Source organism: Phasianus colchicus, chromosome Z (assembly GCF_987193195.1).
Source record: "Phasianus colchicus chromosome Z, bPhaCol1.hap1.1, whole genome shotgun sequence".
Taxonomy (NCBI): Eukaryota; Metazoa; Chordata; class Aves; order Galliformes; family Phasianidae; genus Phasianus; species Phasianus colchicus.
In genome coordinates, this window is record NC_143476.1 from 77,789,040 (window position 1) to 77,815,158 (window position 26,119).

Genomic DNA, 26,119 nt, shown 5'->3' on the forward strand with positions numbered 1-26,119 from the left:
AAAAAAAATCCATGAAGGTGAGTTGGATGTCATGAATGTACCCTTCTATGCCAGCCAGTTACAGCAAAGCAATTGTCTAATCTACACTGCATTAGGAAATAGTAGCTTTACAAACAGAAATAATTTCTCCTCTAAAATGCCTTCCTCATAGCTTTGAGCTCATTTACTAAACAGTTTCCATCATAAAATAGGATAATTAAAAATAAAAAAAAGTTACTTTCTTAGTGGTTGGGTTTCGATTGTTTTATTTGGAATCATATTGTTCAGCTACCTAATGCTTCCACCCTGAAAAACAGAGTAGAAATGATGTAAGCTCCATGCACCCATGAAATAGGAATAACAACCAGTCAAATAGCCATGAAAATTAGAGAATTGCTCAGATTGGAAAAGACCTTCAAGATCATCAAGTTCAACTGCAACCTAACCATACTACCCTAACAACCCTCCGCTAAATCATGTCCCTGAGCACCACATCCAAATGGTTTTTAAACATATCCAGGGATGGTGACTCAATCACTTTCCTGGGGAGTCTATTCCAGTGCTTAACAACCCTTTCTGTAAATAAGTTTTTCCTAATATCCAACCTAAACTTACTCTGGTGCAACTTGAGGCCATTTCCCCTCCTCCTATCACCTGTCACCAGTGAGAAGAGACCAACCCCGCTCTCGCTGTAAGCACTTTCAGATATTGGAAGACAGCAATAAGGTCTCCCCTCTGCCTCCTTTTCCCTAGACTAAACAGCCCCAGTTCCTTCAGTCTCTCCTTGTAGGGCATATTCTTCAAGCCCTTCACAAGCTTTGTTGCTCTTCTTTGGACTTGCTCCAGCACCTCCATGTCCTTCCTTTACTGAGTTGCCCAAAACTGAACAAGAAATGCTGTGACACAATTCTTTCTTCAATGCAGATGCACCATGGAGCCACAGCTTCAAAAACATCAGAAGTTCAGAATAACCAGAAAGGATGACATCCATATTTACTTCAAAAGCTCTACAACGTCCCCAGGAGCACTAACTGAAGGCTGTGGTTAGACAGAAAATGTACTTTGGGTGTACATACTTGTTTTACTGAATATCCTCAACTGTTGGATGAAGAAGGAGGATAGGGTGAGGAAGCCTACAGAGTACAAATTCTGCTAAATACATAGTAGTCTCCAGAATGGAACATGATTTTAGAAGAGTTGAGTACACTGTGTGGATGGATAAGACTCATCTCACCTAACCTATGTGATCCAAATGGGCCCCCTTGACTCTTCCTGATTTGCCGGAGAGAGTTTGTCCTCCATGTCCCTTGGCCAAAACTCTGCCTGGAAGTTTGTCTTCTTCTCATCCCATGAAGAAAGGATAAGGAGGCTCCTCACTCATGCAATGGGCCTGGAGGCAAATCCTGGCTTAATGCCAACATGAACTGCATCTGTTCTCAAATTTGCCAACTCTTATTGTTGTATCTCTCCGGTTCAGTTTCTTTTTTCACTTACTTTTACTGCACATCTTAGTTTCCCATATGTTGCCTGTCACCACTATCTCACAAGACGCAACTCATATTCCCATCTCCCTCTGAGACCACTTACCGCAGGACAATATCTATCAGCCATGTTTCCCCTCACAATCAAGCAATAAAAGGAACTGATACAAAAGGAATACATCTTCAAAAATCTTCCAAGTAATAATTACTAGAAAATAAATGCCTTTAAAATATATTTCTAGCAACTTTTAGATAAGCATGTTTTCCTCATGTACTGCAAAGTTTCTGAACGTGTTAATAAACTTTTGTCTTAGGAATGTTTAGAAGAGAATGTCATTTATTTATGGAACTCACCAACAGTTTGAAAAATATTTGAGTATTTTGTCTAGTTTCTCTTTTTTTGTACAATCTGGAATGAGAAGTAACTTACACCTACGAAGCTGAAGCAGCAAAGTCAATTATAGGCTCAAAGCACTTCCGAAACATTGTTACAGCAGTTCAAATGAATAAAATGCCACTAATGAAATTGCAGAAATCATAATTATGCTATGCTTCTGTTTCAAAAGAGATCTGACTCATATTCTATTTAGGAACTGAAAGTCTGAATACAACTTCATTTCCTGTCTAAAAATGTGAAATGTAAAAATTCTGGCTGAGTAGAATGTTACCAGGGATACTTCCTACCTCATAGAATCACAGAACTGTTTGAGTTGGAAGGAACCCTTACGTGCCATCAAGTCCAACTCCACTGCAATGAACAGAGGACACCTACAGCTACAGCAGGTTGCTCAGAGCCCCATTCAGCCTAACCCTGAATGTCTCCTGGGACAGGACAGCCATCACCTCCGTGAGCATCACATTCCAGTGCCACATCACCCTTCCTGTAAAAAAATTCTCTCTTACATTCAATCTAAATCTCCCCTCTGTTAATTTGAAACCTTTCCTCTTGTCCTATAACAACAGACCCTGCTTCTAAAGAGCCTGTCCTCTTCTTTCTTATAGCTCCTCTTTAGATACATTAGTACACAGGGTAGTGAATGCCCCCTTCATGGAAGCATTCAAGGCCAGGCAAGATGGGGCTGTGAACCACCTGAGCTAGAGGGAGGTATCCCTACCTATCTCTGGATAGAGGCCCCAGCTCTTTCAGCCTGTCCTTGTAGGTCCAGCTTGCCATCCACCAGTATCCCTAAGTCCTTTTCAGCAGGGCTGTGCTTACATCTCCCAGATTGTACTGATAGTGGGAGTTGCCACAATACAGATGCAGAACCTTGCACTTTGATTTGTTGAACTTCATAAGGTTCATCTGTGTCCACTGCTCGTCTTGTCTAGGTCTCTCTGGATTGCATCCAGGTGTGTCGAATGCCCCACACAACTTGGTGTCACCCACAAACCTTCTGAGGGTGCACTCAATCCCACTGTCAGTGTCGTTGATGAAGATGTTAAAGAGCACTGATCCCAGTCCTGACTCCTGAAGGACACCACTGGTCACTGATCTCCATGTGGACACTGAGCCTTTGAACACTAATTTCTGGGTACAATCTCTCAACTCATTCTTTGTCTATTGAACAGTCCACCCATCAAATCTGTATCTCCAACTTGGAGAGAAGGATGTTATGAGGAATCAAAGGCCTCCCTGAAGACCAGATAGGAGACTGTACTTTCTTTGTCCATTGATGCAGTTATGTAATCATAAAAGGCCATTAGGTTGGTCAGTCAGGACCTGCCCTTGAAGAAGCCATGCTGGTTATCCCATATTGCCTTCCTCTCTTCCATGTGCCTTAGCAAAGTTTCCAGGAGGATCTGCCTGATTATCTTTCCCAGAAGTGAGACTGACAAGTCAGTAGTTCCCTGGGTAATCCTGTCTACCCTTCTTAAAAATGGTCTTTTTCCAGTCACCAGGGACTTCACCTGACTACTATGACTTTCTAATATCATCAGGTGTAGTTTGGTGACCATGCCTACGTCAACCCTCAGAACTCCAGGATGCATCTTACAGGGACCCATACACTTACGGATGTTCACTTTCCTCATGTGCTTATCTCCTTTCTTGCCTGATCTATCAAATCAAAAAAAGCTTTTCTGCAGTCAAGCAGCAGTGGTAGATGAAAGTTCGCCTATTGTTATAAGTACAAACATCCAAGTATATATTTGAATCATTCAATGAATAACTGAAAGCTGTATAAGAGCGTGCACTCCAGCCAAGAGTTTGCATAACTGACTCCTACTAATATTCTCTAGTAGCCAATTCAGTTGCTCTTCTTTAACTTTTATAGATTGTCATTTGGGTAGAAACAGGAAGTAATGATGTTGGTGTCCATGACATCTGCACTCCTTCATCCAGCTGAAGCTAATTTAAAAATAACGTTAACAATGCTACAGTAACTCCAATAAAGATAAATCTCTGTCTACTGAAGTTAGATCATTTCATAAATCTGCTTGCTTCATTTCCTTGGGGTTTGTCCATGGATGTGGAGATTCTCACATTTATTCCAGATCAATTAAAGATTGAATAATCTTTTTAAGCAATACGAGTTTCAAAGCCAATTTGTGAGTACTTTATTGTAAGCAGCCTTGTTAAACAATTCATGAGGATCAAATTAAGTAACTAAACTTATTTATTTCCTTGTTTCCTACTTGAATTATTAAACATTTATTTTGGGAGGAGTTGTGTGTGTGAGATTTAATTTGTTTTGTAGCATATAGTCCCTTTAGATACTTGACTTCTATTCATATACATTAAACTACATACTCAACTTCCTGAAAACAACAACAACAACAACAAACCTAACATGAATCTATAGAAGAAGTAGTCATTTACATTTAGAGGATCAGAAACAAGGGAAGGCTGATTTGTAACTTCAGTATAAAGTCCTATAACATTTATGGGTTATTTTCAGATGAGGAAAAAGCATACACATAGGTTTTTTTGGCTGCAGCACATACAAAGCTATGACTTAGCTTTATGTATTGACAAAAAGAATTTAGTTCTATTTTTCCTATTACTCCCAATTAGGTGGTGATTTTCAAAACCCCAAACAGACATCTAAGTGCTCAGACTCACTGAAAATTTATAAAAGTTGATTGTTCCTCTTTTCTGCACTTGAAAAATATGTTATTTTTGTGTCAAACATAAAACTACTATAGATGGTTTAATGAATACTTCCTCAGCAATGTTGTTTATTACTTTATTCTTGCATCTGTGCCTATCTGTACATGCTGAATGAAAAGTAACCTTCAAGCCATTTGTGAAAAACAAATTTGATCATTTAAGCATTCACAAAATTTGCTTGAGTGCTTTCTGTTGAGCTGAAAATCAAATCTAGAAATCATAGCAATGATTTGTAGGTCACAATTTGAGCAACAGGTGTACAATATGGAGCATCTGAACATAACCTGATATTTACATGTTTCATATCTTTTGTCTTTGAAATTTATTCTCAATTGGTATTTTTATCTAATTTGCTACCTGAGTATGCTGGGAAGGAGTACACAACACAACATGAACCAAGGACAAAATATCTCCAGATGTCCTGCTCAAGAGAATCAGGGTAGAAAGAAACAATGTTCTTGTATTTTCGCAACACCAAAGTAAGTCAGTATATAGAAAAGAAGAAATAAGCAGTCTTTTGAAACTTGTTCTTTAATAACAGCAAAGGTTTGGAGACAATTGCAGTTTGCCCATAGGAGCCTGGCACCCCTCTAATGATGGAGCCAATAGTAGAGGAGACAAGATGCAGCAAGCAGCATCCATCACTAATGTAATGCAGTTGCATTCTTTCACCCATGGTGACCAGCAATCTTAAGATTCACTTTTATTCAGCACAACTCTGGATTTCTCATGAAAAAATGCAGTTTTTAAAATTCTACACTGGGCCTGATGTGTGAGCTACTATCAGTTGAGGTCCATTCCACACAAGGTCAGTTGATGTGATGCTTTGCACAAAAGCAGAACTATTGTGCTTTTTGACAGATCTGTGGAAAGAATAGAGCCCTTAGGAAAGCATGCAGGGATCCACTGTAGTCATCTATGACAACTGAAAACAAGTGTCATAAAAGATGTGTCCAAGGATGTTGTGAGTACACATTTGGTTGGACATTAACCGACCTGTGCTTTGTGTGTCTTAGATACACAAAGACACTATTTACTGCTCTGAGGCTTCAGACTTGCTCAGGAAAAGCCTGCAGAAATTTTACAGACAGAAGCAGATGGGCAAAGTGTCAAGGGGTACTAAGTACTGTCTAAAAGGTTCTGCACAAATAACTCCCTGCTTTCCAGTTTTGATACCTAAAAGAACCCCACCATGGATAATGCTAGGAATCTGGTTGCTGATCTTCAGCCAACACTCTAGAAAAACAGTAAATTGTTTGGGATATGATGATACTTTTATATTGCCAAAAGGCAAATGTACAAAATAAAATTATCAGGTCATTTAATCAATTGAGGCATTAAGGCAGAAACTGGTATTAAAAGAAACATCTAAAAACTGAACAATGTAGTAAAATATTTCCAAAGTTATATTATAGGACTCAAGGGAATGACATCAAACTCCATCAGAGGAGATTCAGAGGGCACTAGGAAAAGCTTCTTCAGCAAGAGGGTGATTGCCCCAGGTGGCTGGAGTTCAACAAGTGTTTGGGCAGTGCACTCAAACACAAGATTTGAATTTAGGGTGGTCCTGTGTGGAAGCAAGAGTTGGACTCATTGATCCTTGTAAGTCCCTTCCAAGTAAGCATACTCTGTATTTCTATGATTAGTACAGTCAGTTATAGCATAAATGCTTTCCACACTGAACCTAAAAAACTGAAGCAAGACAACTAATGCAATTTTAAATTTACCACTACATATAAGAAACAAACAAACAAACAAACAAAAAACACCTACCATTGAAATAGCAAAATCTGTATCCAAATATTTGGGAAAAAATATAATATTGGTGTGATTAGATAATATTTTTAGCATGAGCAAATTTGCTCATTAGAACTCCTATATCAGGAAAAGAATAACAAGTCATTTAATGTTATTCTACACAGTATGCACATGGAAACAATTAAATGTTAATATTTCAGCACATTCGCTGAAGTAAATACATGTTTTAAGACTGTAGCTATTTGGTAATAAATTGCCTATATAAGTAAATCTTTCTCTTTAAGTTAACCAAAAATTCTGAATTATGGCTGTGATAAGGAAACAATCGTGCTATTCATCTTAGTAAAAAAGCTTTGACCAGACTGTATGCTGATTTACAATCTGAGAAATCCACATGGAAGGTGACTTCATTATACAAGCTATAAACCAACACAAAACTTGTCTTAGTTTATTTAATTCCAGATACTCATGAATCACTAAGAAATGCTTTCATTTACAAGAACATAACCTCAGTGACTTTAGTACGGCAGGGCATCGGAAAATGAGATCAGAAATGAACTCTTTAAGTTTGAAAGTATAGAAAGGAACTAAAATAGCAACCACAACACAATTAAAGAGCATCTCCCTTCCTACACTGGAAAGAAGAAAACTGAGTTTGATGAATGCACCAAGCTCACTTATATCCATCTCATTATTTAAAGAACATACAAAAACTTTTCTTTTTTGTGAAAGTAAAAAAACAAAACAAAACAAAACAGCTATGTAGTTAATATATTAAATATCTTAAAACATTAAAATGACATTCTTAAATAATAATTTGTGCTTTCAGTTTGTTTCTGATTTCAATGTTCCAGTGTCTAATATTGTTTTATATTTAAATTTCTTACAGAAACACAGGATCATTGAAGGATTTGTGTTGGAATGGACCTTAAATATTACCTTGATCCAGCCCCTGTGCCGTGGACACAGTTGCCACCCACAAGATCAGGCTGCCCAGGATCCCATCCAACCTAACCTTGAATGCCTCCAGGGATGAGACATCCACAGCTTCTCTGGACAGCTTGTTCCAGTGCCTCACCACCCTCTGAGTAAAAAAATTCCTTCCAGCATCTAATCTAAATCTCCCCTAAATTAGTTTAAAACTGTTCCCTTTTGTCCTATGACTATCAAACCATGTAAAAAAATCAGTCTCCATCTTGTTTATAAACTTTCAAGTACTGGAAGGCTGCAATGATATCTCCTGAAAGCCTTCAGTTCTCTAGGCTGAACAAGCCCAGCTGCTTCAGCCTTTCTTCACGTAATCTTCATGGCCCTCTTCTGGACTCACTCCAACAGTTCCACATCTTTCTTGTGCTGAGGCCCCAGACCTGGATACAGTACTGCAGATGCAGCCTCATGAGGGCAGAGGTGAGGGGCACAATCACCTCCCTCTCCCTGCTGGGCAATCTTCTTTTGATGCAACACAGTATACAGTTGGCCTTCTGGGCTGCAAGCGCACACTGTACGCTCATGTACAGCTTTTCATCTACCAGAAACTTCATGTCTTTTTCTACAGGGCTGCTCTCAATTAGTTCTTTTCCCAGTCTGTACAAGTGTCTTGGATTGCCCCAACCCAACAGCACCTTGCAATTAGCCTTGTTGAACGTCATCAGGTTCACATGGGCACACTTTTCAAGCTTGTCCTAATTCCTTTAGATACCATCTGTTTCTTCTGTCATATCAACTGCACCCCTCAGTTTGACATCATCTGCAAATTTGCTGAGGGTGTACTCAGTTCCACTGTCCTTCATTAGTAAATATGCTAAAAAGCACCAGTTCCAAGATGTACCCGGCAGGACACCATCCATCACCAGCTTCCACCTGGACAACCCTCTAGCTGCAACCATCCAATAAATACTTTATCCACTGAATGGTCCATCCTTGAAATCCATGGCTCTTCAATTTAGAGATAAGGATGTGGTGTGGAACCATAACAAAGGCCTTGCAGAAGTCCAGGTAGATAACATAAATTGTTCTTCTTTTGTCTGTCCATCAAGCTTAGAAATAGGAAGGAGGCCAATCTTATTATGCTCATTTAGATGTTAGGAGATTATCATTAGATGTTAAGAGAAAATATTTTACTCAGAGAGTGGTGAGGCACCAGAACAGGCTACCCAGAGAATCTGTGGATGTCCCATTCCTGGAGGTATTCAAGGTCAGGTTAGATGGGGCTCTAGACAGCATTATCTAGTGAACAGCAGCTGTGCCCACAGCAGGGGCTTGAAACTAGAAAATCTTTGAGCTCCTTTTCAGCCCAAACCATTCTGAGATTATGATTCCATGGTTTGAAGCTAGCTTAACATCTTCCCCTTACAGGGCTTCATTCTGCCCATGTCAGTGCCCAGTAACATGCATCAGTCTCACTCAAATTCCTGGGTACTACACTGCCTTGTAATTTGCTCTTGCAAGTTGGTCAGTTGTTTGCAGAATTCATCAAGCTGGGCACACTTGCACTCCTGACACCACTCTCTGCCCTCAGGCCTGATGGAGAATTCCAGATTCTGGAGTTCCTTCTGAAGTTTCAGATTTTTGAGTATCTTAAAGTAATACTACTACTTGCTGTGCCTTTCTATTGCAATGAAAACATTAAATTAGTTAGAATGATGAAATAAACTGTGGAACACTGGACAACTCAAAGCAAGTGTGCCTTTTACAAAGATAATTTTTATTATTGAAGTTTTGTCTTTTTTTCCCTCTCTCCTTCTCTATTTTATTTTATTTTTTTTTAATCTTGGGATATATATAATTTGATTTAATTTTTGCTTTTATCCATTATTTCAAAAAGAAACAAAATAAAAGTCTTCAGTTATTCCACAACATATTTACATAGTATTTCAAGGTAGGGAAGTAGCTTAGAGGTAGTAAACTTTTTCAGGTAGATTTTATCTTACGGGAGAAATCATTAGAATTTGGACTAAATATGTTCTGTTCACTTAAGATCAGAAAATAAGTTTGAAAATTAAAGGTGAATGGTCAATACATCAAACTTTGATCTAGAAATATAAAAATGTACCTGGCAGGCTTTTCAAAATGTGATACTCTGTCTCTCTTAAACCAATGCAAACTAATTTGATTTTTTTTTTTTAATATTTCTATCTTTGCCAGTCTTTCAATAATTTTTACTAGCAAGTCACAATGTTCCTGCTTAATTACACAAATCGAGAGAATTGCAAGTATGAGAAAATTTGAGTTTACATTTTGGAGGAAAAATAACAAAACTGTTCAATGAAATGAAAAAGAAGCTGTTTATAATAATGAGAAGAACAAAGCAGAATATCAAAAACACTTACTTCATTCCATGACTGACCAGGTTGTTGTATTCAAGCATTCTTTTCCTTATCTTCTGATTGCTCTCACACCAATATTTCCACTATTCTCTGCTATACAGGACGATATTATCACATCTTGTAAACACAGAACCTCTGCAAGCAAATTTTGGCAGATTAAAATATTTCTCAGTTCACTTTTTGGTTTTGATTAATGCCCTTAATATTTGCCTCAAGCTTTCTGGGTACCATTTTTGTTTCCATAATCAACTGCAGGTTCAAAAGCAAGGGAAACTTGATTTTACCATTTTAGCACTTTGGCTCCAATTCTGCAAATGTCTCTGTGCAGGTGTACCTACCATGGTGAAGTCACCCAGTCACAGTAGTGTTATTTTAATCTTTCCACACTAATTTTCTTCCATTTTTAACCTTTATATAGTCTTTTTTTTTTTTCTTTTTCTCAGGAGAGATGGCCTTAACTAAGGAAAATGGTGACAGACACACAACTCAGTCTATCCTGGCAGGCACAGAACAGTTTGTGGGTAAAATTTTCCAGATTACTCCAAAGCTGAGATTTTTGGCTTCTGTGCAGACAGCTCACTCACACTAAAGGCCACACTAACAAATGTAGTTGTTCTGAACTGTTTCAGAAACTTGAGAACTTCTAAGAAAACGCCATCTGGGATGTAAGCTGGTACCACCTCCACCACTACCTTCTCTGTTACACCATTTCACTCAAATTATTCTGTCTGAAGCAAGAGCAGAAGGTGTCTACCTATGTCCCTCTGCCACAAGCTCATGTAGTTGTAGGAACCCATCCAAACTGTTAGGAAAAGTGAATGTGAACTAGAAAAACTTTTGAACTAGCTGCTAATTGGAGGTAAGTTCACATAGAATCATATAATAATAGAATCATACAATGGCCTGGATTGAAGAGGTTTCAACACCCCTGCCATAGGCATGGTCATCAACCACTAGACCAGGCTGCCCAGAGCCACATCCACCCTAGCCTTGAATGCATTCAGGGATAGGGCATCCACAATGAAATGTGTGAGTATAGCTGATGCAGATAGATAGAGCTGCACTCCAGTGCACACAATAGAGCTAGTTAGTATCATAGAGTTTGCTTTGCAGACCCAAGGTATTTGGAAAGGCAGAAAGATGGGCTACAGCAGGCATGGATTTTAACTACAGGTAGTAGCCAGAAATTGCTATTAACTTCTCAGTAGTTCCAGACCTCAAGTTTAAGCAAGCAACTAACTTTGGAAATCCAGTCCTTGGTATGTCATGCCCTTCTGAGAGTCTGTTTCAGACTCCTAAATTGTTTACACATATTTTTAACCTTAGTAAACCTTCAGTCAAGCACCACTTAAGATATTTATGGTCTCTAAACTTTTATTTTGCACCAACCAGGAAAAGAGTTTGTATTTGTGAATGCAGTGACTAAACAAAACTAAAAATTCAAAACATATTCCTGCTCTGATTTGACTGAAGAAGATTTTTAAGAGGTTATTTTAGGAATTTTATCTTACTGGTCTATCTGTTAGTGGAAATATCCTACTACTAGAAATAATACAGATGAAACAATATCCAAGAAAAAAGTGCACACACGCACTGAAGTTAACATTTTATATGTGTTAATCTCTAATCACTGAATATTCCAGGGAATCGTAAGGGCAGTGTCTTCTCATCATGGGATAACTGGAAGAACGAGAGGTACATTGTGCAGGGATAAAAGCAATTTAAGACTTTATGGATTCAGGTTTCCCATTACTTTTGTCCTTTGGACAACCAATTAAAAAGTTTAAGTGGAAAGAGGAACTGGGAAAATTCACCGGAAAGGAGAGGAAAGAACTGAATATCCTTACATTTTCCTCTACTGAATACCCTCATACACGCAGTTGTTCCATTATTCATATTTCAGTCAGAAGTGTGGAATGGAGAAGCTGGCTTCAGATGGAGAAGAAAGGTTTGTGATCTCAGCCCATCTGCTCCAATGCAGTGCAATGCTGCAGACACTGCAGAATAAAAAGTGTTCGCCATTATATTCTTGGCCAATATGATAACCTTTCATGATGAAATCACTGGTGTGACAGATGTAGGGAGAAAAGGAGATATTATCTACTTAGAACTCAGTAAGATTTTTGACAGCCTGAAATCACAAAGAAGCTCATAAAGTAAAGGATGGATGAACAATCAGGTGTCATGAAAACTGGCTGAATAAGGGTGGCAGTCCATGAAATAGGTCTAGTAGGAGGCCAAAAACTAGTAGTGCACATCAAGAGTCAATAATAGATCCAATTCTGCTCAAAAACTTAATTATCCAGGCTAATGATCTAAACGATGGAGAAGCACACGGCCTCAGAAGTTTGCTGATGGTACAAAATGGGTGAGTGACTGACAGGCCATAAGGTTGTGCTGACATTCAAGTTAATCTTGACAAGTGAAAAAATGATATAACAAGACTATTGAGAAGTTCAACAAGAGAGAGTGCAAAGACCTGCACTCCGTGGGGAGGAACAAACAAAGGCACCAGCACATTCCATGCTACCCAATGACAGGGCAAGAGGTAAGCAAAACAAAATGAAAGACAAGAAGTTCTTCCTGAATATCAGGAAACTTTTTTTTTTTTTAAAAAAAGAAAAGTGGTGCAATTTCACTCCTTGAAGAACACAAAGAGCTATCCAGTCATAGTCTGGGGACACCTATTCCAGGTGAGAATATTTGAATAGAGTGACATGTAAATCATAGAATCATAGAATCACAAGGTTGGAAACGACCTGCAAGATCATCTAGTCCAACTGCCTTCCCATTCCTATTAGTACCACAAGCTACTAAACCATATCTCGTAGCTTCTCATCCAGGCGCCTCTTGAACACTGCCAGGGACGGCGACTCCACCACCTCCCTGGGCAGCCATTCCGGTGCCTGACCACTCTCTGAGAGAAAAAGTTTCTCCTAATGTCCAACATAAACCTCCTCTGGTACAACTTCTGGCCATTTCCTTGGGTCCTACTATTTGCCTGGGAGAAGAGGCCAGACCCTTTTTCATCACGACCTCCCTTCAGGAAGTTGTAAAGTGCATGAGGTCTCCCTTGAGCCTCCTCTTTGCCAGACCAAACAATCCCAGCTCCTTCAGCCGCTCCTCATAAGAGTTGTGCCCCAGACCCCTCACCAGTTTTGTTGCCCTTCTCTGGCCTCGTTCCAGGGCCTCAGTGTCTTTCTTGTTGTGAGGGGCCCAAAAGTGAACACAGTACTCGAGGTGCGGCCTCACTAGTGCTGAGTACAGGGGGATGATTACCTCCCTGCTCCTGCTGGCCTCACTGTTTCCAGTGCAGGCCAGGATGCCATTGGCCCTCTTGGCCACACTGTCGGTTCATGTTCAGCCAAACATCAACCAACACCCCCAGGTCCCTTTCCTCTTCACAGTCATCCAACCACTCATCCCCTAGCCTGTAGCACTGCATGGAGTTATCATGGCCAAAGTGCAGGACCCGAAACTTGCCCTTCTTAAACCTCATCTCATTCAACTCAGCCCAGCGATCCAGCTTATCTAGATCCCTCTGCAGGGCCTCCCTACCCTCAGGCAGATCGACACCACCTCCCAACTTGGTGTCATCTGCAACCTTATTCAGGGTACACTCAATCCCTTCATCTAAGTCGTCAATAAAGATATTAAATAGGATGGGCCCCAGCACTAACCCCTGGGGGACACCACTTGAAACGGGTCACCAGCTGGACTTAACTCCATTGACCACCATCTGTTGAGCATGGCCTTCCAGACAGTTCCTTATCCAATGGAGGGTCCAAGCCACGGGCAGCCAGTTTCCGCAGAAGGATACTGTGAGAGACCATGTCAAAGGCTTTGCTGAAGTCTAGGTAGACTACATCGACAGCCTTTCCCTCACCTACCAGTCTGGTCACCCAGTCATAGAAGGAGATGAGGTTGGTCAAGCACAATCTGCCTTTCATGAACCCATGCTGGCTGGGCCTGTGAGCCATGTGATCACTCCCAGGAGGATTTGTTCCATGACCTTCCCTGGCACTGATGTCAGGCTGACAGGCCTGTAGTTCCTTGGATCCTCCTTACGGCCCTTCTTGTAGATGGGAGTCACATCAGCAAGCCTCCAATCCTCTGGAACCTCTCCAGTCATCCAGGAGCACTGGTAGATAGCTGAGAGCGGGTTAGCGATCACCCCTGCCAACTCCCTCAGCACCCTAGGATGAAGCCCATCCTGTTCCGTGGACTTGTGACAGTCCAGATGTAGGAGGAGCTCCCTAACCGCCTCCACCTGAATCTCCGGGGGGATATTCTGCGTATCAGCCCAGATTTCCAGATCAGGGCACAAAGTGCCCTGAGGATAACTGGTCTGACTATTAAAGGCAGATGTAAAGAAGGCGTTGAGGACCTCAGCCTTCTCCTTGTCTCCTGGTCACATTCCCCACTGCATCAATTAAAGGATAGAGATTATCCTTGGTTCTTCTCTTGCCACTGATGTATTTGTAAAAGGATTTCTTGTTCTCCTTTACTGCAGTGGCCAATCTGAGTTCAAGATGGGCTTTTGCCTTCCAGACTTCCTCCCTGCATACTTTAGCAACTTCCTTGTAATCTCCCCTAGTAGCCTGTCCCTTCTTCCAGAGGTCATAGACTCTCTTTTTCTTCCTGAGTCTCAACAGTAGTTCCCGGCTCATCCACACCGGTCTTCTTCCCGTACGGCTCGCCTTACGGTATTCAGGGACAGTCTGGTTTTGCGCCTTTAAGATTTCCATCTTGAAGATCGTCCAGGCTTCCTGGACTCCTTAACCCTTAAGGAGTGACTCCCAGGGGACTCATGCTACAAGTGTCCTGAACAGATCAAAGTCAGCCCTCTTGAAGTTCAAGATAGCAGTTTTGCTAGTCACCCTTCTGACATCTCCAAGAATAGAGAATTCTACAATTTCATGGTCGCTCTGCCCCAGACAGTCCCCAACCTTCACATCACTTACCAGTCCTCCTCTGTTAGCAAAGAGCAGGTCTAGCAGGGCACCACTCCTGGTAGGCTCTGGTACCAGCCGTGTAAGGAAGCTATCTTCCACACACTCTAGAAACCTCTTGGACTGCTTCCTTTGAGCCATATTATATTTCCAATATATATCAGGGAAGTTGAAATCCCCCACGAGAACGAGTGCTGGCAATCGCACGACTTCCACAAGCTGCTCATAGAACGCCTCGTCCATCTCCTCATCCTGATTCGGAGGTCTTTAACAGACCCCAGCCAAGATGTCTCCCCTACAGGCCTTCCCCCTGATCCTCACCCATAGACACTCCACTTTATCATTTGCAACCTCAACCTCTTCAACATCAAAACAGTCTTTAATATAAAGGGCCACACCACCACCCTTCCCTCCTTGTCTATCCCTTCTGAAGAGCCTGTAGCCATCCATCACAACACTCCAGTCATGGGAGCAGTTCCACCATGTTTCAGTAATAGCAGCTAGATCATAGTTAGCCTGACGTACAATCACTTCCAGTTCCTCCTGCTTGTTGCTCATGCTGCATGCATTGGTGTAGATGCACTTCAGCCAAGTCATTTGCCTCACTCCCAGCTCAAACATCATTCCCATCGGCTCTTCTCTTGGGAGGCCTGTAATGTCCCCTTCCCCCATCATAATTAGTTTAAAGCTCTATCGATGAGCCCCGCTAGCTCCTGAGTTAGGATTCATTGCCCTTTTGAGATAGGTGAGTTCCATGGTTGGACAGCAAGCCAGGGGTTGAATGAAATACCTCATGGTCAAAGAACCCAAAGTTTCTGGCTCAGCACCAGCCTCTGAGCCAATTATTCATTGCTTGCACCTTCCATGCCTGCTCTCAGTCCCACACTGCCCCTGACAGTACAGAACAAAAGATTACTTGTGCTCCCGCACCTTGAACTAAGCTCCCTAAACCCCTGAAATCCCTCTTCATTTTCCATAGGCTTGTCTGAGCCCAGAACTTGTCTGCTCACCTGAACTATGAGCAACGGAAAGTAATCAGTGAGCCTCACCAGCTTTGGTATTTTCCTGGTTATGTTCCTGACCCGGGCCCCAGGAAGACAGCACACTTCTCGGCGGCTCGGGTCTGGTCTGAATATGGGACCCTCTGTTTCTCTGAGAAGGGAGTCACCCACCACTACCACCCTTCTTTCTTTCCTGACAGAGGCAGTCTGGAGGCATGGGGGTGGCCACCTCACCTCAGGCTCCCTCCTCGGCAGATCCTCCATCACCTCATCACTCACCTCACCTTCAATTTCCAGCATGTGAAACCTGTTGCTAAGGGGGATCTGGGGAAGCGGGGTAGGCAGGCAGGGGGGTTTCCATGATGCCGAGTAGGGACTCTCATCCAACCCTCCTCACCAGTCAGGTCTGTCCTACTCTGATGGGGCTGGGGGTCCACCACTTTTGTGGGGGTGTCTCCCTGGCACCCTTTCCTCTGACTTGCCAGCGAGTCACTCCACCAGTCTATCTCCCGCTCACATTCCCTGATAGTCCTAAGTCTCTGCACCTCTTCCTTGAGCTCAACCACCTGTTCACACCTCACGCACGTGGAATCCCTGCCACCCTCCCAGGTAGCAGCAGGCTCAAGCAGTCCCTGCAGCCAAAGACCTGAACAGCCACATTTTTGGGCAGTCCCTCTGTCTGGAAGTTGTCTTGGAATAAACTCGTTGTCTGGTGGAAACAATGTTTGCCACCCTGTACTCAATAGGCTGAAACAATGGTTACTCGCCTGCTTTGCTGTGTTACTCGCCTCCCTGACACTATTTATGGATTATTAGAAGGTGTGAATTGCTTATTAGCACGTATGAATGTTAAGGGCGGGGGATTAAACTGAGCTGCAAACGAGCCGGCTCCACCCCCACTGAGTCAAGATCCCACCCACAAGCTGCTAGTTCCCCAGTAGGGGCACGGCACTGCTGCTAGCTTCAAACTAGCCCTAAAAAGAGTTTTTTGGTCAGTCTCTTTTAGTCCAGATCCCTTGCCTAGCGCAGTCTTACCTGCTCTGATGCACGTCTCCAAAGCAAATGCATGTAAAGATGGTCTCCAGAGGTCCCTTTCAACCTCCACCATTTCTGGGGTCTCTGGGGCTTTCGCCACAGTTCCCCTGCATCCTCTGCTCCGCTGCCCAGCACCAGGCCCATGTGCTCAGGGACACCAGGCTGGTGACAAGCAGACAGCACATGGCCAGCAAGGCTACCTGAAGCACCTTTTGCCCCTCTGGGGCACTTGCCTACCACACTCTCAATGGTCTATGGGCCGGTTCAGCCAGGTTCCGTGACTGATGAGGCGGGGGGACCCACAAACCCACGCCCCGGGAAAGGAAAAAATGAAAAAGTGGGAAGGAAGGACAGGAAGACGGGCCTAAAACAAAACACTGGCAGTGATCCGAGGAGGAAAGTTAATTTACTAAATAAGGTATCGGAATGCAAGATAACACAGTGCAAAACAATATAATCGTAGTTGAAGGCAATCAATCAAACAAAATGAGAGAGCGTCCAAAAACGGAAAGCCTTACTCTAATGCTGAAGGTGAGGCGGCTGGGGAGCAAGACGGCGCAGAGACGAGTGGAAAAGAAAAAAGGGGCGTCTTGTGACCTGCCAAGAGTTTTCTCTTTATCTCTCCTCTGAAAGGAAGATGGAAACAGAGCATTGAACAGTCCTTTGGGATATGTAGTTCTTCTGCTCGTCTGAGACAGGTATACCCACAACTGGAGCGATAACTCTTTAACTCCCAGTGCACTCCATGATGTTATGCCATGGAATACCCATAACCAAGATCATCAAACCATGGCGCTCACTTGGTGGCCCTCTTGGCCCCTGTGATGTCAGAAGGCAGTGACTCTGACTGCCCATGGTGTCTCCACTCTGCAGCCCCCTGGGTCCCTCCCCGCACAGTTGGGCCACTGCTCCTATGGGTGCACAGGCACAGTGTACAGGTCGGAGCAGGACTGTGGGCAAGCGCTGAGGCTTGGCCTTCTGGAGAGCAGCAGCAGCTCTGTTGGCTGAGCTAAGGCAGTTTCTGGTGGTGTGGCTCAGTCCTCTGCTGAGCTGTGAGGCGCCACAGGTCCCACAGGGCATCTGACCTGGGAACATGGGCAGGAGGAGCTGCTGGAGCTGTTGGCACCTCTGAAGACCTTCCAAGAGTTTGTCTGTCGTCCTTGAGCACCTCCTTCAGGTACTCTCTTGAATAAATGGAGACCTGCTGCTTGTCTGAGAGAACGCAAGGATCTGGTTCGTATGGGCCTGGGGGCGGTCAAGGGACCAGGCATGGAGGGAGGTGAGCCCTTGGGTCTGCCTGGCCCAAGGGCTGCTGCTCCTGTCAGCCCTCAAGGAGACGCTTTGGGAGGCTTTTCCGTCCCCTCTCCTCTCTCAGTACTCTAGTGGGTTTTCTTCGCTTTCCACTTTGGAGCATGAGGCAAGGCTCAGGCCATTGGCACCTCTTTATTTTCTTTTTTTCTTCCCACAGATTAGGTTCTGAGGAATCTCTGGAGGAGAGGGGCAGTGTTGTAATGGCCAGGAGGAGCCATCTGCAGAAGGAAGACCCATCGGAGGCACCAGAAGACTATCGCTGCGCCATCTGCCTGGACAGCATCAGCAACATGGCGTGCGTGGACCCGTGCTTCCATCGCTTCTGTTTTGGCTGCATCCAGCGGTGGGCTACCATGAGAGCTGTGTGCCCACTCTGCAGGCAGCCTATTGACCGTGTCCGGCACACGGTGAGAGCAGATGATGACTACCAGGAGTACGTAGTCAGCTCATCCTCCCATCAACAGAGAAGAAGAGCAATGGAGAGGTCCAGGAGCAGGTCCGTGCTGTGGCAGTCCAGGAACAACATCTTCCCAGGGAGGAGGAGCTCCATGGGCAGCAGCCAAGTCTCACAGGATGACATAGCTCCAAGTGGTCCTGCAGCGAGAATTTCTGGGGAGCAAAGCCCACCAAGCAGAGCAGAGCGCATCGTCAGCCCTGGTGACGGAGCGTACGTCCGCATTGGCGCGCTGCTGCTGCCACCTCTGCGGATCCAGGTCCTCAATCGGAGAGCCCAATAAACATCTGGATGCTTTGCAGGGCAGGGGTTTTACCAAACCAAAGAACAATCCCATGCAGGGAATACTTTCTAGCTTTGTCTCAAGGGCACGGGAAATCAAGAGGGGAGGACCTTCTGGAGCGTGCGTTTAATGGTAGTGCTGCAACCGGGAATACTTCACTCCCTCATTCCCCACAGCGTGAACCCTTCTGTCATGCTTCTCTACAACACCAGCACCCCATTCTCCAGCCCAGGAGCCTGTGGATGTGGATGGGAGGCAGAAGGAGGCCGATCATCTCCCCACTGACCAGGAGATTGGGGATGATAATGATGATGACGATTAAAGAATACAGGAAACAAGTAGCGCGCAGCGTAGTTGTTCCACACCCACCTGAGCGATGCCCAGCCAGTTCCCAGGCAGCAGTCCCTGTCACCAGCAGGTTCAGTTCTCTCCCGCCTTCTTGTGAACCCTCAGCCTCTCTCAGGCAGGACAAGTCCTTGACTGTAAGTACCTGTTTGCAAGAACTAACACATCGAGGCATGATCATCAGTATTCTCATTCTAAATCCAAAATGCAGCACCATGCCATCTGCTGGGATGAAAACTAACTCTATGCCGGCCAAAACCAGGACAATGCCCTCCTCTCATTCTATACCATCTCCAGCATGCTCAGGTCCCACACTTTCCAAGACATCCAAATCACCATCAGATTTCTTGTCTTCTGATACAAACAGAGAGACAGCATTCCCACAGTCTATGGGCCATCCCTCAGAAATGTCCATGGAGTTCATTTAGCCCATGGCTTTGGGCTTCATCTGTCAGAACAGTCCTTCAGGGCAGGAGGGATGATACGCAGGGTTGGATTGTTGCATGCTGAGGCCATCACAATTCATTCTTCATTAATCGGGGTGATTTTGGCTGTAATAATGTGGATGTAGCCCACAACAACTGTATTAGTGATAACATGTGGTATTATATAGGGATTAACAACATACACTTGAGATCACTGCCTACTCTCACTCAACATCAAATGTGGGGAGCACACTGAACTTCCCCTTCCTGCAGCACCACGAAGCGCAGCAAGGTCCTTGAGTAAAAGCAGTCCCACAGATGGGTTTGCATTTGCTCAGGGCAGGAATAACCCACATGTCTTCCCCAGCATGTTTGTTACGTGCATTCGTTTTGCACTATGTAAGAGTTTTGCTTGGCCAGAGTCTGCTGCACTGGGAGATCCTCTAGCACTGCATAACCATGTAGCTTTTGCACAAGTGTGCTTTCCCTGTGCTTGAGTGTCCCAGCACCCACTGCTCTCAGTGTAGTCTTTAACAGCTGCACTGGTAGCACTGGATTTTCTCAGAGGCTGGTGCAAGGAAGGGGATGCGATCTACACGCTCAGTGCCATGCTCTTTGGCCCAGGCTGTTTTATCTCTGAAGCTGTTTTGGAAATGAGGCCCACTGTCTGAGTCAGTTCCTTCTGAGGTGCCATGCCACCGTAAGATTTGCTGTACAATGCCCAGAACAGGGTTTCTGGGCAGTGGCACAGCACGTGGAATGTGATTCCAGCCATCCTGTGGCTGGTTGCTTCCGCCATTGTAAACACATGGCGCTCCTCTCAGCTGGCTTGTAATCAGCCTGACAGCCCTCCCCATGTTTATATTTTACTCATCTCCCATACCAGAGAGGCTGCATCCGCTCAGCTTGCTTGACTACAGAGCATGTTTTGCATTCATGGGTAACCTGCGCGGTAGTGTCCACACTCAAGTCCATGCCTTGACCCCGAACCCATCTACATGCTTCATCTTCCTCGATATCCTGAGGTGTCGTGGGCCCACTGAGACAGAAATAATTCACCTGACATTGCCAGTCCATGCTTACCTGAGCCACCTCAATCCTTGCAGCTTGATCCCTGCTGATGGTTTTGATGCTCTCCAGTGGCCCACCTCGTGGGCAGGTGAGCACCTATGTGACGTCATTCTACTGCCAGTTTCTCCACCAGTGCAGCAGTAGCTTCCCTCAGTGCAGCAGCTCAAATGAGTTTGCCTTTGCACTCCTCTGCTTCCATTGCCTTAGCTACTGCCACAGGGCATTTGCCACTCTCTGGGACTCAGTGTGGACAAAGAGCACAGGCCACTTCTCCCATTCAGCAATGTCCAAAGCCAGCTGGATGGCCCTGGCTTCAGCATGTTGCTGTCAGTCATCTTCTTTGTTAGTAGCTTCTGTAACCCGTTGACGACTCCTCAGCCTCCACAGCTTTTTCACAATATGACAAGACCCATGAGCAAACAAGGGATATTACTTCCCATTTTCTGCAAGGTTATGATAGAGTTGCCTCTTCTGGTGACATTCCAAGTTCTGTTACAAGGGACTTTGTGCTACTGTAGCAACCACAGTCAGAGGGGCAGGAGAAGCTGCAGGGCCTGTCACCGGTTTTGGAAATGCTACAATGCCTGTCACAGGCATTGTGAAGTTGCCCTGAGGCTGAGCAGCATCCCCAGTTGGAGATTTCCAAGACCAGGCTGGTGAAAACCATGAGCCCCACCTCAGCGATGCTGCTTCCAGCAAGGCAAACTGAACGGTGGAGCTCCTGACGTCCTTACCAATCTGAACTCTCCCAGCAGCCTGTGGTTTTCTCTGTCTTCTGATGCAGCTTCTTCCCACACCCACTTGGAGGCAGCCCATTCTTCTGTCCTTTGGACATTCCCCAGGACACACTGGGATGACCTTTGCACTTTTCCTCAAACCCCAGAATAACATCCTCTCAGAACATCTGTGAAAGTCCAGACGCTCTCACCCTGAAAGGAGCATCTTCAGCCTGCACGCATTTCTGCAACTGAACCATCTCAGCTCGGAAGAAAAAGATCCGGGCTTGCCATTCGGGGAACACTCTGGGTGTATCACAATGTCTACAAATCTCCAAAGGGAGGCTGTGAAGAATAGTGAGCTGGGCTCTTTTCAGCGGTAGCCAGTGACAAGAGGCAGCGCACATAAGAAGAAACACAGGAGGTTCCTCTTGAACATCAGGAATTTTATTTTTTTCCATAACAGGAACTTTGCCCTGGCATCAGTTACATGGAGAGATCTTCGACAGATAAAAGGGGTCTGGGCGTGATTTTGGACAGCAGACTAGAGCAGGCTGGCGCTGCTCCAGGGGGGAGGTGGAAAGTCTGGACAAGGCACTCACTACGGGTCCCTTCCAACCTCCACCATTTCTAAGGTCTCTGGGGCTTTCCCACTGGTGACAAGATACCAGTCCTTCTCCTCAGTCAGGCCTCTGAGCAGTTGAGCCACGGCACTCTGCTGGCACTGAGGGAGGAGGCCGCCACGGTTCCCCTGCATCCTCTGCTCTGCTGCCCAGCACCGGGCCCATGTGCTCAGGGACACCAGGCTGGTGACAAGCAGACAGCACATGGCCAGCAAGGCTACCTGAAGCACCTTTTGCCCCTCTGGGGCACTTGCCTACCACACTCTCAATGGTCTATGGGCCGGTTCAGCCAGGTTCCGTGACTGATGAGGCGGGGGGACCCACAAACCCACGCCCCGGGAAAGGAAAAAATGAAAAAGTGGGAAGGAAGGACAGGAAGACGGGCCTAAAACAAAACACTGGCAGTGATCCGAGGAGGAAAGTTAATTTACTAAATAAGGTATCGGAATGCAAGATAACACAGTGCAAAACAATATAATCGTAGTTGAAGGCAATCAATCAAACAAAATGAGAGAGCGTCCAAAAACGGAAAGCCTTACTCTAATGCTGAAGGTGAGGCGGCTGGGGAGCAAGACGGCGCAGAGACGAGTGGAAAAGAAAAAAGGGGCGTCTTGTGACCTGCCAAGAGTTTTCTCTTTATCTCTCCTCTGAAAGGAAGATGGAAACAGAGCATTGAACAGTCCTTTGGGATATGTAGTTCTTCTGCTCGTCTGAGACAGGTATACCCACAACTGGAGCGATAACTCTTTAACTCCCAGTGCACTCCATGATGTTATGCCATGGAATACCCATAACCAAGATCATCAAACCATGGCGCTCACTTGGTGGCCCTCTTGGCCCCTGTGATGTCAGAAGGCAGTGACTCTGACTGCCCATGGTGTCTCCACTCTGCAGCCCCCTGGGTCCCTCCCCGCACAGTTGGGCCACTGCTCCTACGGGTGCACAGGCACAGTGTACAGGTCGGAGCAGGACTGTGGGCAAGCGCTGAGGCTTGGCCTTCTGGAGAGCAGCAGCAGCTCTGTTGGCTGAGCTAAGGCAGTTTCTGGTGGTGTGGCTCAGTCCTCTGCTGAGCTGTGAGGCGCCACAGGTCCTACAGGGCATCTGACCTGGGAACATGGGCAGGAGGAGCTGCTGGAGCTGTTGGCACCTCTGAAGACCTTCCAAGAGTTTGTCTGTCGTCCTTGAGCACCTCCTTCAGGTACTCTCTTGAATAAATGGAGACCTGCTGCTTGTCTGAGAGAACGCAAGGATCTGGTTCGTATGGGCCTGGGGGCGGTCAAGGGACCAGGCATGGAGGGAGGTGAGCCCTTGGGTCTGCCTGGCCCAAGGGCTGCTGCTCCTGTCAGCCCTCAAGGAGATGCTTTGGGAGGCTTTTCCGTCCCCTCTCCTCTCTCAGTACTCTAGTGGGTTTTCTTTGCTTTCCACTTTGGAGCATGAGGCAAGGCTCAGGCCATTGGCACCTCTTTATTTTCTTTTTTTCTTCCCACAGATTAGGTTCTGAGGAATCTCTGGAGGAGAGGGGCGGTGTTGCAATGGCCAGGAGGAGCCATCTGCAGAAGGAAGACCCATCGGAGGCACCAGAAGACTATCGCTGCGCCATCTGCCTGGACAACATCAGCAACATGGCGTGCGTGGACCCGTGCTTCCATCGCTTCTGTTTTGGCTGCATCCAGCGGTGGGCTACCATGAGAGCTGTGTGCCCACTCTGCAGGCAGCCTATTGACCGTGTCCTGCACACGGTGAGAGCAGATGATGACTACCAGGAGTACGTAGTCAGCTCATCCTCCCATCAACAGAGAAGAAGAGCAATGGAGAGGTCCAGGAGCAGGTCCGTGCTGTGGCAGTCCAGGAACAACATCTTCCCAGGGAGGAGGAGCTCCATGGGCAGCAGCCAAGTCTCACAGGATGACATAGCTCCAAGTGGTCCTGCAGTGAGAATTTCTGGGGAGCAAAGCCCACCGAGCAGAGCAGAGCGCATCGTCAGCCCTGGTGACGGAGCGTACGTCCGCATTGGCGCGCTGCTGCTGCCACCTCTGCGGATCCAGGTCCTCAATCGGAGAGCCCAGTAAACATCTGGATGCTTTGCAGGGCAGGGGTTTTACCAAACCAAAGAACAATCCCATGCAGGGAATACTTTCTAGCTTTGTCTCAAGGGCACGGGAAATCAAGAGGGGAGGACCTTCTGGAGCGTGCATTTAATGGCAGTGCTGCAACCGGGAATACTTCACTCCCTAATTCCCCACAGCGTGAACCCTTCCGTCATGCTTCTCTACAACACCAGCACCCCATTCTCCAGCCCAGGAGCCTGTGGATGTGGATGGGAGGCAGAAGGAGGCCGATCATCTCCCCACTGACCAGGAGATTGGGGATGATAATGATGATGACGATTAAAGAATACAGGAAACAAGTAGCGCGCAGCGTAGTTGTTCCACACCCACCTGAGCGATGCCCAGCCAGTTCCCAGGCAGCAGTCCCTGTCACCAGCAGGTTCAGTTCCCTTCCGCCTTCTTGTGAACCCTCAGCCTCTCCCAGGCAGGGCAAGTCCTTGACTGTACCTGTTGGCAAGAACTAACACATCAAACACATTAGAGCATGATCAACGTATCTCCCTGTGGGTCTGGTCTGAGTGCCATATCAGGCCCTCAGTTCCCACAGAAGGGAGTCTCCTGTGATGACAGGTCTTTTTTTTCTGACTGACGTTGCAGTGATACAAGAAGCAGTCTGATTAGTCTTGGACAATCTCCCCTGCATGGGTGGACCTTGACCAACATCCACATCCCTCTGTCCCTTCAGCTCCAGAGCCTCATACTTATTATGTAAAAGCACCTGGGACAGTGGGACAGGCTGAAGGGCTGAAGGGCTGTCCACTTGCTGCCCCAAACAGGGACTTGTTTCCTTTCCTTGCTGTCTTTGACGTCACCCCATCCCACCTGGCTATGAGAGGGTAGATGAGCCATCGCTGCCTGAAAAGTATCTCCCCTGTGCTTTTCCTGTAGTGATGGAAGAGTACTCCACCATTCAATCTCCCTCTCACAATCCCAGATGCTCCTCAGCCCTTCTACTTCTTCCTTTAGCTCCACCACTAGACTGAGCAGATCATTCACCTGCTCAGACCGCACACAGGTGGTATCCCTGCTGCCCACCTATAGCAGTGACACGGCCAGACATTCTATGCAGCTTGAGACCTGAACTTCAGCATGGACATACATGCTTCCACTCTGAGTCTCCACATCCCTTTTAGCAACAGCTTGATGCCGTGTGGTGACCATGGTTGCACCTCGGTGTGTCCAGAGAGCAATGACCTGTTAAGTAACATGTTAAGTGTTAAACCCCCTCCAGTTTGTCAAGGTGTCTTGCCCTGCCTGCTCACCGTGCCTGTGTGAACTGCCGTGCCGTGCCCTTCTGATGTGCTGCGTCCTGTTTGCCTGTCCTGTTTGCCACGCTCATTGGGCTCTGCCTTTATTCACATGGGAAAGGGGTGCCACCAGCACTCCTCGCTCCACCCACACCTGTCAGAACCATCATGCTGCTGGGGGTGGAGGGGGCTGCCTCACTCTCCCTCAGCTTCTTAGAGTTTCTTGCTCTAGCAAGCAACTCTTTTTTTGCAGCGATTTTGGAGCCTCTAAGAATGATCCCTTATTGTGTGCCTCTGCTGCCAAGCTGGTCTGCTTAGGGTTCTGGATCTGGATGGATGAGTCATGTCGCACCTGTGAGAAGAGGAAGGTCAGACAAATTTCAGCATCAGTTCTCCCTTTCATGCGCACAAGCTTTTCTTCATCAAGTCGCCGAATCACAGCATGGTTGAGTTGGAAGGGACCGTGAAGATCATAGCACCAGGGAATCACCAGAGTTGGATTGGAAGGGACCTCACAATCCCGCCAGCCCCACTGTGGTGTTCAGAAATGGTTTGCCAGAGTTGGCTGTTCAAAGAGGTAATAGAAGGATAAAGGATTCTTTATGCCACTCAATTAATATAGCCACTTTTTATATAGATGAGATCTTTTATATGGATAACATTCATTTATGGTGTCTAGCATAACAGTGCTCCTACTGACTTCTGCTTGCCTTTCTGCTGTATTCAACTCCCTGAGAAACAAAAAGAACAGTTTGCAGAGGTGTATGTATAATGCCTGCATTGTGTGTGGAATCGGTGAAGGTATAGATCCCAGCCTCAGTGCACAGTCAGATACAGACATGGTTTGGAAGGGCAGCACAGGCAGAAGAGGAGGAGCTTCTGATTACAGTAACCA

General features: G+C 45.7%; 2 protein-coding genes across 2 annotated transcripts; both read left to right on the forward strand.

Moving 5' to 3' along the window:
* Positions 1 to 18,152: 18,152 nt before the first annotated feature.
* LOC149913110 (E3 ubiquitin-protein ligase Topors-like) lies at positions 18,153 to 18,689 on the forward strand. The gene has a single exon (XM_090130728.1). The coding sequence runs from the start codon at positions 18,153 to 18,155 to the stop codon at positions 18,687 to 18,689; it is 537 nt and encodes a 178-aa protein (XP_089986854.1).
* Positions 18,690 to 23,401: 4,712 nt separating this feature from the next.
* On the forward strand, positions 23,402 to 23,938 carry LOC149913111 (E3 ubiquitin-protein ligase Topors-like). The gene has a single exon (XM_090131212.1). The coding sequence runs from the start codon at positions 23,402 to 23,404 to the stop codon at positions 23,936 to 23,938; it is 537 nt and encodes a 178-aa protein (XP_089987338.1).
* The last annotated feature ends 2,181 nt before the right edge of the window (positions 23,939 to 26,119 follow it).

Excerpts from the sequence above, each read along its gene's own strand:
- LOC149913111 (XM_090131212.1), top strand. The coding sequence starts at position 23,402 with ATGGCCAGGAGGAGCCATCTGCAGAAGGAAGACCCATCGGAGGCACCA.
- LOC149913110 (XM_090130728.1), top strand. The coding sequence starts at position 18,153 with ATGGCCAGGAGGAGCCATCTGCAGAAGGAAGACCCATCGGAGGCACCA.